General features: G+C 39.4%; 1 protein-coding gene and 1 long non-coding RNA gene across 20 annotated transcripts in view; one reads left to right on the forward strand and one right to left on the reverse strand.

The window, feature by feature from the left end:
• Window positions 1–13,929, reverse strand: part of mark3a (MAP/microtubule affinity-regulating kinase 3a) — a 57,406-nt gene that overhangs the window by 1,183 nt on the left and 42,294 nt on the right. For 5 of the 19 annotated variants that reach the window (XM_047611051.1, XM_047611049.1, XM_047611056.1 and 2 more), the window contains 3 exons: window positions 10,556–10,825; window positions 8,603–8,629; window positions 896–940 (listed from right to left, as the gene is read on the reverse strand). In XM_047611051.1, coding sequence (XP_047467007.1) covers window positions 896–940; window positions 8,603–8,629; window positions 10,556–10,825 — 342 coding nt within the window. Of the gene's footprint in view, window positions 1–895; window positions 941–1,404; window positions 1,424–3,070; window positions 3,119–3,371; window positions 3,452–8,602; window positions 8,630–10,555; window positions 10,826–13,929 lie in introns of those variants that run through there. The other 14 variants (XM_047611062.1, XM_047611052.1, XM_047611065.1 and 11 more) reach the window with 6 other exon arrangements.
• On the forward strand, window positions 3,352–8,026 carry LOC125023657. The gene is made up of 2 exons (XR_007114660.1): window positions 3,352–3,496; window positions 5,004–8,026. It is a non-coding gene; the product is annotated as an uncharacterized LOC125023657 (long non-coding RNA).

Here is a 13,929-nt window from a genome sequence, read left to right on the forward strand (position 1 = left end):
ATTAAATTGATTAACAATAATTATTATTATGATTATTAATACTTTACTACATAAAAGTATTAATCATAGACTTCAAACCAATAATTTTTAATAAATTAACAAATATAAAATAAATATATAAAAAGAAAAAAAATTGATTAACAATATTTCTTACTATTATCATTATTAATGATTTACTACATATTTTTGAGGCCAATCATCTCTTTTTTCATAAATTAACAAATATAAAATAAATATATAAATATTCAGACATCTTTGAAAAACCCAGAAGATTGCTGCAACTTTAATTATTTATTAAATCAATTAATAATTTAATTGTTTAGCTCATCCAAAAAATAAATAAAAAATAAACGATTTAACACCAAAACCTTGGTCCAGATTATCCAATAAGAGAATTAATCCAATAAGAGAAGATTTAAATTATGTAGATTTTGCAATATTTTGGTTTATAACAACAATAACGATGGTTTAAACATAGTTTGACGTTTTAAAATGTTCAATTCTGCCTTTTTTTTTTTATTTATTGTGCAGCAGACAGATTATTTCGCCTTTGACGACTCTGAACACGTTTTAAAACAACGTTTTCTGGGTTTTTCATAGATCGAAAACACGACACTTTTAATGTTGAAGCTGGAAACTGGAGCGACACACATTCAAGCTGCATTCGAGAGCCTCGAGGTTTCGGGGTGAACATGCCATGCTTTAACAGAGCAGCAGGCGAGCACACGGCCATGCAAACACAACAAATACAAAAAATAACAACAAGTAATGATGAATACGCAGCGGTGCAACACACTCAAACATCCCAGGGGACACGAAGCAGAGAGGGGGGGGGGGGTTCCTATGCACAGGTGGGGCTGAAGCTACGTTCAGAGACGGATGGAGTTAACCTCACCTTGAGCCCTCAAGTCTCCCGTTTCTCTCAAACTCGGTTGAGACTCTGGAGACGAGGAGGAGGAGGAGGAGGAGGGAAAATAAAAAAGAAGATCAAAAATGTGGACTGTGCAAATTATTTTAATTTTATGAAATTTAAAAAAAAGTAAAAAAAAAAAGAAACATGTGACGAATACGACGACGAGAGCCACCACCACCACCACCACCACCAGCACCATCGAGACCAGTGAAGAGTCATGAGAGAAATAAAAACAGTGATGAAACGTTCAGGTCACGAAACTTAAAACCGACGACGGCAACAACAGAAAAAAAAAGAGAGAGAGAGAAAGAAAGAGAAAGAGAGAAAAAACTGCAGAGATTCAGCCGGAAATAAAAAAAACTATTTATTAAGAAAAATAGTCTGGGTTTTTCTGATTTAAAACCTGATCTGGAAAACTGCTTTAATTTCTCTAATTAGAATCATAATTAGAATTATAATAAGAATAATAATAAATCTTATTATCTCACCTCACAGTTAGAAATAAATCACCTGAAATCATCCACACAGATGAAAAAAATAGTCGTTAATTAAAAAAACTCTTCATAAAATATGAAACTGGACCTTGATTTAAATGTAAAATGAATTTCAACTCATTTATATTTAATGCATCAAACAGAAATAAGTCTTAAAAACCAAAAAAACTATTTTTATTTAATTAAATTAATAGAAATATTATTAGTTTGGTTTCAATCTTTTTTCATTTTTCTGATGAATCTGTGTGAAAATTCAACTAAAAGTCGTCTTAAACGATTTTAACCTCATTATTGTGACGTTTTAAATCACATTTTGAGTGAATTATTGTCGTCATGTGATGAACTGAGTGCGTTTTCTTCCTGCAACACGGAGCTGAAACCAAACGATTTCCACCCGACAATAACAACAACAACAACAACAACAACAACAACAACAACAACAACAACGACAAGTTTAACGTCTGGACCAGAGGAACTTCACTCACTTTCCTTTCAAACGCCAACAACTAAAGAGCAAAGAGGAGCTCGGGCATCACCCGAGAATTTATTTAAGGAGAAACCACGTGAAGTCAAACTATGAACTTCAAGACCTGGGAGTCGATTCAAGAAGCTTCGGAATTGATCAGCCATAACATTACGACCGGTCACTGTGGCTCATCGTCGACGTTCAGAAGGAAAAACTACGATTTAAGACGAAGAGTTTAAGTCAACCATGAACCAAACATGTCCAGCTCTGGTCCTGGTCCTGGTCCTGGTCCTGGTCTGTGTTGGTCTGGTACCGATCCAGTCTGATCCATCAGAGGCTGGTTCTGACAGAAAGGAGTCAGCTGACTGAAAGCTGCAGCAAAATGCATCAGGGACACGTGGACGTAGGTGGTTCTGATCTGAAGGATTCCTTTAGGATGCACATGGGAAGTAAAGAGGAACCCCACGGCGTTACCATGTGGGGGGGCTTGGTCTTCAGGTGGAGGAAGACATCCCGCCCCCCCCCAGTCCTTCAGAGCTGCAGAGCTTCATGAAACTCTACAAGGACAAAGGTTTCCCAGAAGCTCGACCGACCTGGTTCTTTGGGCTTCAGAGGTTTTTTTATTCTTTCCTCTGTATCGGTTAAAAGCTGAAATGGCTTCACTTGGTTGGTGGTTTTAATGTTGTGGCTGATCGGTGTGCACCTATCAGAGCAGCCATTTGTCTTATTAAAGATTATTTAATCCAAATAAACCGTCTTCCTGTTCTGTTTTTCTCAGGATAAAGAACCAAACGATGATATAACGTCACATCTATCCCTCGGTCTCTGTGCTCCTCCGACAACACTTCCTCTTCCTTGTGATTTACTGGACTAGATTAAAAGCACATTATTATTATTATTATTATCATCATCATCAACATCTTGTGCGTCAGGCTCCCATCATGCACTGCAGCCGGCGGGACAGAAAAACAGGACGAGGTGGAGGAGGAAGAGACTCTAAAACTCCTCGACAACAACAAGAGGACGAGTGAACAGGACAGGACTGACAGCGGGTCCTTGTGTCGGCTGTGAGGGAGGGAGGGAGGGGGTGGGGGGGTTGGGGGGGGTGAAAGGGTGAGGAGGAGGAGGAGGAGGAGGAGGAGGAGGAGGGAGGGAGGAGGAGAGTCCGACAACTTGGATTAGAAACAGCCCCCTTACTCTAGATCTTCATCTTCCTACAACTCTCTATATCTTCTGCTCCTGAATCTGAAAGAAAAGAACGTGGATCTGAGGAATAAATCTCACAAGAGAGAAGAAGAAGAAGAAACAAAAAAAAAAAAACAAAGAAGAAGAAGAAGAAGAAAAAGAAGAAGAAGGGAAAGAATATTTAAAATGGATGAGGCATGAGGACAAAAAGGCCGGAAAAAATAAAACATAAGGAGGATGGATGATGAGAAGGAAGGCAGGAAGGAAGGAAGGAAGGAAGGCTGATAGAGAGGCTGGAGGGCAGGAGACTTACTAAGGGTCTTTCCTCCCTGGGTAGAAGGGTTGGCTGGCCCTGTTTTGGCCGTCTGCCGTTTGGCCGGGTCAATAGTGACCCTAGGCAGAGAGGAAGAGCAGCAAGAGGTTAAAGGACACAAGAAGGTAAGGAAGACAAGAACACACAAACCGTGAGAGGGTGAGGGTGAGGGAGGGGGTGAGGGAGGGGGTGAGGGAGGGGGTGGGGGTGAGGGTGAGGGTGAGGTGGGGGGGTGAAGCTGGGAGACGAGGAGGAAATGACGGAAAATCTTATCAGACAAGTCAAAAATATACTATTATGTTTAAATAATTAGAAACATCATGACTTCCTTTAACATCAGTTGTAGCGTCATGGAGCTAAATGCTAAAGCTAACGTTTAATAACATTGTGTCACAGTGAAGAAAGAGGAGGTTCTGTTTTTGGTCCATTTCACTGTAGTTGTGTTTCCATTAGGGATGATAAATATATAAAACAATAAATATTATAAAAAATATTCCAATTCTAATCCATGTTTTTGACTCAGTGTCTCTACATTCTGATATTTAACCATTTATAGTAAAATAAGCTGCTTAACTACAGGTTTAAATAGGAAGTAACTAATCAAACAAGTCTGAAATGTGATTTTTTTTTTTTTTAATTTTTAACTTAAGTGACCAGACTTCTGTAATAAATTATGAAATCCACATATAATTTACAGCCACGGAGTTTAAAAAAACAAACAAACAAACAAACAAACAGGGACAATTACGGTTTCATTCCACTTTATCACATTTATAGCGAGATGGGTAATAATCATCGTGGGGATTGTTTTTGGCGACTTATTGTCTACATTCATATTCTCCATCACAGTTTTTCACGAAATAAAAGCGATGTTTCTGAAATTTGGATGAAGCTTTTGTGCGCGTTTCCGTTGAAAGATGTTTTGCAAATGAGCTGTAACTCACGTAAAGTCTCGCGATATCAGAATTATCTCTTAAATTCTCATCACATAGAGAGAAAATGGTCACTTCAGTCTCCAGTGACGAGTTTTTTTATTGCACTTTTGAGATATTTGAGAGGTTTTTAGAAATGTAGGTGTTTCTATTACCAGTTTTTGTTTTGTTTTTTACTGTAGAAATAACATGTCAACATTTGTTTTTATAAGTAGTAGTGGTGGAAATAGTGTTTCCTTCTAAATGTATGAATATCTAAAGAATAACAGAGCTACTGTTGGCGCTAAAGGAACTTAACATGAGTAACAACGTCTAACTTTAATTTATGTTTTATCTTCCTAAATCTTTAAAAGTTATATAAAGAATTAAAAATCAACCTCGATCATTAATCGCTTCATAAAACTCAAACTAAACATCTTTAGTGTTTTTTATCTACTTTGAAGTCATCACTGTGGATTCTGAACAGCTGACATCCACATTTTCTACAGTTTGGGCTTTTTAATTGACAAAAACCATCAATCAATAGGTAAAATAGATAATCATGTCATAAGGAAACTCTAACATGTTTCCTGAATAGATATGAGGTAAATAACTGTGTTTAATGCTTCTTCCTGCTCTGTGTTATGCTCAGTTAATATAAATATCATGTATTTGTTTTATTTTTGACTTGTCTGATGAGCTCTTTGCTTCATTTACTCAGTTTATGGACGTCACAGAAACGAGGACAACGGTGAAAACCCATGTAAAGAGCGATGATGATGATGATAATGAGGATGAGGAGGAGGAGGAGGATGAGGATGAGGACACCAGAGCTGACTGACATGAGGCTCCAGGTGAAGATGAGGATGATGACGACAGAGAAAAACAACCGTCTACCACTCGGCCACCAGAGGGCGCCACGAGCCCTGCAGCTCCTCCGCCTCTGAGATAAACTAGAGCAGAGCCTCCTTCGCTTTCACCACAAGAACATTCGGTCTTTAAGGAACTCGGTGTTTTCACAGCCTCTTTAATCCGACCCGTGAGAACAAAGACTGAACTGAAACCAGCGGTTTTTCTGTGTCTGTCTTTGGTAAAATGGGACATTGAGACCAGACCTCAACTGTCTGATAGTTGTTCATGACCTGCAGAAAACTGTTAGTAGTGGCTGATGAATCTTTTCTTTAAATACTAAAATATAACTATTTTTTAAATACATTTTATTCACAAATAATGAATTAATCAAACGTGATTTCTATCAAAGACATATCAAATTTAAGAAAATCTTATTGTGTGTAATTAATTAAGATGATTTTACTATATCCTGTAGTTAATTAGCGTACGAGCTAACACGTCCCAGTCCAGTCTGAATGTAAACAGACATTAATTAACCCAGTTCCCTGTTCGTTAGCTATAACTAAATAAACTCTAGTGGAGTTGAATCTAAAACTTTCACAAGCACCAGATAAAAAAAAGGGAAGGTGGTGAGCAACGTCTTCAATAATAATAATAATAATAAAAAAAGATTTAAATACATTTTATTCACAAATCTAACTCATGAAAATCCCATTTCAAATTTATGAGTGTATTTAATTAGGATGATTTTACTATATTCTGGTCTAACTTCAGTGAATTGTGCCGTGACTATAATTACTAACGATACGACACGTATCACGATACTCGAGTCACGATACATTATTGCGATATTATGATATTGCAATATATATAGCAACTATATACATTTGACAAATTGAATCAAAAATCAACATGAATCCAAAGGATCCATTTACAGTTAAGTGAACTTAAACAAAATGTTGTGGTGGAAGTTTTTTTTTTCCTTTTCTTTGTATCGGAAGAAAAAGTATCGCGATATATCGCCATATCAATATTTTTTTCCCACCCTTAGTAATTAGAAATATATGTGTATTTTATTTATAGTAAAGTGTCACCATTCATACATTGAATTAACATGCACGTCTATGTGAGAGGAAGCGCAGCAGAAACAGGAAGAACGTAGGAAAGATCCCCAGAAGGAAAGAACCCACAACCTTAATGATGCTAAACACCGCTAACAGCGTTAGCCTCGATGTCGAGGAATTTTTAAAAAACGATCAGATCGGTATCAGGATCTGGCATGAACCAAAACCACGTGGCTGTAGCGTCAAATCATCTAATTGTTCTTTAAAGGAGATTATTAATTAAGGACAACGCTGCAGAAAATCCGAAGAAGAAGAAGAATCAAAATCTGAAATTAAGCAACGAGGATGTTTGGTTTGGTGAGGTGGCAGCAGGAGATCGTCACACGAAACAAAACTCGATTTCGCCACAAAAATAAAGCAACAAACACGAAGAGGAGGCAGCATCAAGGTGGAAAATCTTGCAGAGAAGGTGCAGAACATTTCTCCACGATAAAGAAAAATTAAAAATTAAAAAAAAAAAAAGCTGCAAAGTCGACAAAAGAATCTTCCACCGAAGAAATCTGGTTTAAACTTTTTAAATTCCTGCAAGTGTCTGTAATGAATGGCTCTTTTCCCTCTGCACTGGGGAAGATGAAGCTACACGAACACGTCAATGTAGATAAAAAGCTGTGTTTAAAATAATAAAAAAATAAAATAAAATAAAATAAAATAAACACACACACACACAAACAAAGCTCTTTATGGCTCAGAAACAGAAGAAAATAAATTAATCGTTCCTGCGCCATAAAGAGTCTGTTTTATGGAGAATAATGCAGCAGGGGTTTTGTTTTAAAACACCACGTCTAACATGAGAATCATTAACAACAATCTTTGTGGTGAGAGAACAAACCACAATCGATGGCAGCTGAGAGAAGCCCCCCTCCCTCCCCCTTCCCTCCCATCCCTCCCCCTCCCCACGCATGCACTGGCGATTGATTAGTGGCAAGCTGCGTTGTTTGTTGCTGTTGGTTAATCGACTGATTGTTCCCAATCATCGCTTATCCACTCAGACCAACCACAGCGACGCCGGGTCCGTTTACACACACACACGGGGACACGAGTTGAAACCGGATTAATGCAAAAATAACGTCTAGAGAATCCAACGTCGTCTGCCTCAAGAAACATCTTCACTTGTCTTTGTATCTGTTTTATTTAAACTCTCTTAAAGGGAACATTTTGATATCAGGGCTGGATGTAAATCAGCCTTCAGACTGTTAGCTTAGCTTAGCTTAGCATAAAAGGGGGGAAAACGGTTTAGATCTGTCAGAAAAGTAACGAAATGCAGCCTTTACACCTTTATTTTATTCATTTAAAGCCTCCACATGTGTTAAATTTCACCTGTTCATGAGACAGTGTGAGTTAAAGACGATTAAAGGCCTTTTTGAGACGATTATGGGTTAAATTTAAGTACTAAAATAAGGAAAATGGTAATAAATGGTAATAAATGCATGTAAGGATTTAAGACTAATTTACGATTTAAGACTTTTTAACCCCTTAAATTGGGATTGACAAATTTTAGACTGTGTTGTGGAGCCAGTTTTTGACTCTCCACTAACTGCAACTTCCTCGTTTGTCATGTGATGCACTTTGGCCCATAACTCTTGCTTGCTCGCTCCATTCATGTGTGCAAAGGACACTTGAATGAGAATTACTCCAGGGGCTTAAAACCGTGGATTTCAGCTACATGAACGCCCTCAAAAAACCAGCTCAACTGGGAGTTGCAGCTCTTCCGCCGTCGAGCGAACACGTCCCAGTCCAGTCTGAACGTAAACTGACCTTAATAAACCCTCCACACTAAGATCCCTGTTTATTGGGTAAAACTAACCAGGTCTGGTGGAGTCTAAAGAAACAATAGAAACTGACTAAACTCCGAATTTAGTTGAATTTGAACTTTAAAATGCACCAAATACAAATTGAAGGTGTCGAGCAACCTCTTCAAAAGTAAAATTATTCAAATAAATAAGAGTAAATCTGTTAATTGAGTGTAATTACAGATTAAAACCAGGGAATAACAGGTTGTTGCCTTCAGACAGAGCCAGGCTAGCACTTTCCCTTCGTTCCCAGTCTTTATGCTAAGCTAAGCTAAGCTAATAGCTTCACACGGAGTGGTTTGAAGAAGTGGGTCACATTAATCTGATTTAAAGCCTGTGTGTGTGTAAACGAACCCAGAGAGCGATGTTGCTTTTTTTTTTTTGTTGTTTGTTTGTTTGTTTGTTCCTGCTAAGCGTTGTGTGTTAGTTCAGTGCCAGCAGCCTCACACGGAGTCCGTAGACTTTCAGTTTTTTTTTTTTTTTTTGAGATCGTGAGATCGTTTTCGTTATTTTTTTCTTTGGTAATAGAGCGAAAGGCAGTACAGGAGTCCTACCTTTTGGTAAACCTGAATGACATGTTTCTACAAACAGAACCAGACAAAGGAAACAGTGAAAATGGTGAAAGAGGGAGTGAAAGGAGGAGGAAGAGGAAGAAGAGGAGGAGGGTGGGAGGGATCATGAGGAATCTGAATGAGTGAACAAAAATGGGGTGATTGGAATCATCAACATTGAAAGCAGAGTTTCTTTTTTTTTTTTCCTTCAGTTCTCATCAAATGATTTCAATTCCTCATTTTAGGTCAGTCATTGCAGGAGTGATGTCGCTGGCCTGGCTGCAGCTGCTGTCAGAGAGTTTTAATGTGGAGAAAACGTCCGTTTGAATTCCTCTCGGGATGTTTTTACTGGAGATAGTGACACATTTACAAAAAAAAAAAAAGGGAACTGTCACGGCAAATTGCATAAGACAGAAATTATTCAGTTAAGAGATTAAAAGTCTGACGGTTCACCCAGGTCATGGTATATCCGAAACAAAAGCAGCTGGAGTTTTTTTTTTTAAATCCACGTTTGGCTTCAGTTCTGGCTTTTGTTTGAGACACACTTCAAGTTCGTCTGGTTCAAAACCCAAAATAAACGCTTCTTAAACGTCGAGACTGAAACTGGATCTCATGTTAAAAAACGGCCAAAACACAAACTTATGTTTCCTACATCATCTTAAAAAAAAAAAAAAAAAAAAAGTAGCTTTCAGGCAGATCTGAGATCCCCCAGGAGTCACATTAAACCAGTTTTCTCCGCTTCCTCTCATTGGTCACTGGAGTCTGTGCACTAACTACCTAAAACAACAGAAACCGTCCTTCAAAATAAATTATCTTACGTGTACTTTATAGTTTTAGTTTGGCTCCGATCCACCATCCGACATGGGAGGAGCTTCTATGACCAATGACACAACCAACCACCAGGGGGAGCTCCACATGCATTAGCTTCACTTTAAAGGAGTTGTCATGGCCTCCACTTTTCTACAGTCTATTGTTTCACCAGGTATATTTGCTAATAAAATAAATTTTATTCCATTATGCTAAAGTTGCACTGAGAACCAACCTCCCGGCTGCAAAAACTGAACGACTAGCATGAATTTAAGCTCGTCAAAGGTTATAAAAGCAAACGCAACCTCACAGATGAAACACAAACGACTGGTTTACTGATTCCTGGAAGCCGTAAACCAGGGAAACAGAACTGACAATCTTCCTCATCTGATCAACTTCTCCTGGAGAAGTTCAAAAAGAACTAAATGTGCCTTTAGAGATTTTCAACGTAGCTGGTTGGTTCATCTTTTCAAACCGTGGTTGTTTTTGTTACCTGATGTGGAGCAAACACGCCCAGAAAGACTGGATTTATTCTATTCAGACACAAATCAGCACGTCAAGAGTTCACACAGTTATTAACAGATAAAACAGATTCTTATTTAAGTCGTTTTTATGCTAAATGAGATCCAGCTGCAGCCTAAACGTTACCTCTTGGTGAGCACCAAACTGAAATTGACCTGTTTAATAAACCTTGGATGAAGCTGATGGGACGCGGCTCATAATGTTCTTTTTATACCCAGTTTCAAACTTGGATCATTTAATTTAAAATTCCTCAGACCTAGTTTTAGCTTCTCTAGCAGGCAACCAGGCAGCGACAGATAAACATTTAAGAATCGAGAATAAATCACATTGTACAGGCCAGTTAAGTGTTTTCCCGCAGCACGTAATTAATCATCCTAACTCTACAAGGCAACTCTGCGTTGATTGGCTTCTAGTTGGAGCAGACAGAATCACAGTTAGATTATATTACACAGAGAAGAATCAGAGTCCACCCTTTTTTTTTTTTTTTTTACTAATTCAGCCTCACGACAAATAAACCTGCACGATAGATTTAAGCTTCAAAAACCCCCAACTTGTGTCTGCGTTGGTGCTCGGCTAACGTTCGACCCGAGTGGGAGGGGGAGGACGGGGGGGGTGAACTCGCCTTACCTGCGGGTCAGTTTGGAGGTGAGTTTGGAGAAGAGGTTGCTGGTTCCCCGGCTGCGTGTCTGGGAGAGCGGGGTGGCGTCGTGGGAGAGGGTGGGCGAGGCCGGCGGCCCGTTGTACGTGGCCGTGCGCCGGTCCCTCAGCTGGCCGCCGTGGAAGGTGCTGCGGCTGGCGGTGCCCCGCGGGAAGCGGAGGCGGTCGGGCGTAGTGGCGTTGGTGATGCTGTGGGTCGACGCCACCGGGTTCCTCTGGGTGCTGGGCGACACGGCGACGCTGCAGAGGGTGAACGGAGACGGCGTGAGGCGTTTTTCCACGTTAGACGTCAAAACTAAAATATCACTATTTTTGCCCGTCCTGCTCAGATACAGATTTAAATACTGCAACGTGAAAAACACGCTGATCACTTTCATCATGTTTCCCTCCTCATCTTTAAAGTTTGTTATTCCTACAGTGACTTCTAATGTCGCCATGAGGTAAATGAATACTGCAAAGTTAAGACGTCAACACGGTGGGAAATTAAAATAAAAAAAAAGCTGCACATTATTAAACTGATTCCATCAAATGTTTTAGTCTTGTGGCCTTTAGTGTCATAGAAACAGGAGCAGAAGCAGAAGATCTAAACTACAACAACTGGTCGACAGTTTAAGGTTATTGCTATAACCCCGGGTTCTCTGATTAGCCGTGGTTAGCGAGAGGGCTCAGTTGAACTAGCTTGTGAAGCTATGGAGTGAGACCAGAGGAAATGTTGCTATATTCCCTGCTACATAAAAAAAATCCATCAAATGTTTTAGTCTTGCTGCATTTAGAACAGAAGAAGAGCTAAACTCAACTTATTTCCACTGTGGGGATAATTTAACTGTATGTGGGGGGAAGCAGGGAAGCTAATGTTGCACATTTCTGAACTCCCAGAGACATGTAACTCAAGACTTGGTCTAAAACGCAAGGTTATGAGTATAACCCCCGGTTCTCTGATTAGCATGGGTACACCATTAGCTAGAAGGGTTACAACAGTAGTGAGAGAAGGGGAAATATAGCCATTCACAACAGCTTAACAAAAAGCTAAACAGTGGAGAAGCTAATAGGTTTAAAAGGTAAGGTTATCTCTATAACCTTGGTTCTCTGATTAACACGAGTGAGCCATAGTTAGCCAGAGGGCTCAGTTGAACTAGCTTGTGAAGCTATCAAGCGAGACGAGAGACTAATTCCATTAAATGTTTTAGTCTTGTGACCTTTAGTCCTGCAGATGCTGCATATAGAACAGAAGAAGAGCTAAACTCAACTTATTTCCACTGTGGGGATAATTTAACTGTATGTAGGAAAAGCAGAGAAGCTAATGTTGTACATTTCTGAACTCCCAGAGACACATCTAAACTTTGTCTAAAAAAGTAAGGTTATGAGTATAACCCCCGGTTCCCTGATTAGTATGAGTACGCCATTAGCTAGAAGGGTTACAATGCTAGTGAGAGAACGGGAAATATAGCCATTCAAACAGCTTAAAAAAAGCTAAAAGTGGAGAAGCTAATAGGTTTAAAAGGTAGGTTATCTCTATAACCTTGGTTCTCTGATTAACACGAGTAGCATAGTTAGCCAGAGGGCTCTGTTGAACTGCTTGTGAAGCTATTGAGCGAGACGAGAGACAATTCCATAATGTTTAGCTGTGACCTTAGTCCTGCAGATGCTGCATATAGAACAAAGAGCTAACCACTTATTTCCATGTGGGGATAATTTAACTGTATGTAAAAAAGAAGGTTATGATATAACCAGGTTCTGATTAGTATGAGTACGCCATTAGCTAGAAGGGTTACAATGCTAGTGAGAGAACGGGAAATATGGCCATTCAGAAAACACAATGGCTTAACAAAAAACTGGAAGGTGGTTAATATTATGCATTTCTGAACTTGATCTAAAAGATAAGGTTATCACTATAACCCTGGTTCTCTGATTAGCATGAGTGAGCCACGGATAGCTGTAGGATTACAATGCTAGTGAGAGAAGGGGAAACATTCTCCCTGCTTAATTAGAAATTTAACAGAACAATGCTGCACATACGCTCGTGGATTTAAACAGGATACTGTCAAACCGTGCTAGTGTTTACGAGTCTGATGAACTAGCTTATGTAGCTGTCAAGACAAGGAGCTAAATTAAGATTAGTAGTGAAAAAAAACTGCACAGTGGAGAAGCCAATATTGTGCATTTCTGAACTTGGTGTAAAAAGGTAGGTTATCACTATAACCTTGGTTCTCTGATTAGAATGAGTGAGCCAGTGGGTACTTGTCTGCTAAATCAAACAAGACAAGGCCATTTTTTTTGGCTTCTCTGGATGTGTTACTACCCGACGTAAGTTCTTGTTGTTAAAATTAAGACCCACAACAGACAACAGGACTAAAACATCTTTTTAAAAGAATTTTAAAGTCAAGCTTTAGATCTGTTAATTTCCCACCCTGGACTTCAAGCTGTTGCTGGTGTGTAGAATGAAGAGAGTGAGCTAGTTCCTGATCAGAGACAGAAAAGTGGGACGGCTGAGAGGAGGAGGGGGAAAGGGGGTAAAACCGAGCTGAGCGTTGGAGCCCCGGGCCTTCGCGTCGGACAGGTGAGGTGATCCAGACGGGAGAAGATCAGGGGTCAGTGCTGACGGACGGACGGCAGAGGATGGAGGAGAGATCAGGAGCAGAGCGGTGAGAGTTTGTTATTGGAAATGTCTGCAGCGGAGGCCGAGAGGTCCTCGGGTTTATGGTTCGACGGAGGGATGACGGAAAAATATCATCACACACACGACGTCGGTCGGAGCGTGGCAGCTTCAGCTCAGTGTGTGGATACATATTTTTCTCTACTTGTGCCTCCACTTTCTTTTTTTTTTTTTTCTTTCTTTCTTTAATCAGCGTCTGAAATAAACACTCATCTGACAGGATCCGGATATTTATTCATCTCATTTGTTGAATGCTATAAAACAAACACCATGCGTGTAAGTTTTTCTTGAGGTCTTGTATAACTCGTTACAGTTTGGATTTTTAGAAATTGTTTGGTGAAATTAGAACCGAACACTTCAAGCTGTTGTGGTTTTTGAGGTTGTTGTTGGTTTGTTTATCTTGTCTATAAAGAGAACTGGGCTGCATCTCGGTACAGATACAGTATCAGTCAAAAGTTCATCTTCTCATTCTTCATATTTACTATTTTCTACGTCTTAGTTAAACACTGAAGACTCATATTGATACAGAACAAATAAAAAATTCCAGGTTTGAGTGATGAAGACCATGGGGAAATAAAAGAGGCTGCAGTTCATCAAGTGGCCACTAGAGGCTCCAAAAAGGAGGAAAATCCCCATAGACCCCCATGTTAAAAAATCCCGCTTTACAGCATTATTAGACATGTTTAAAGCC

This window comes from Mugil cephalus, chromosome 17 (assembly GCF_022458985.1).
Source record: "Mugil cephalus isolate CIBA_MC_2020 chromosome 17, CIBA_Mcephalus_1.1, whole genome shotgun sequence".
Classification (NCBI taxonomy): Eukaryota; Metazoa; Chordata; class Actinopteri; order Mugiliformes; family Mugilidae; genus Mugil; species Mugil cephalus.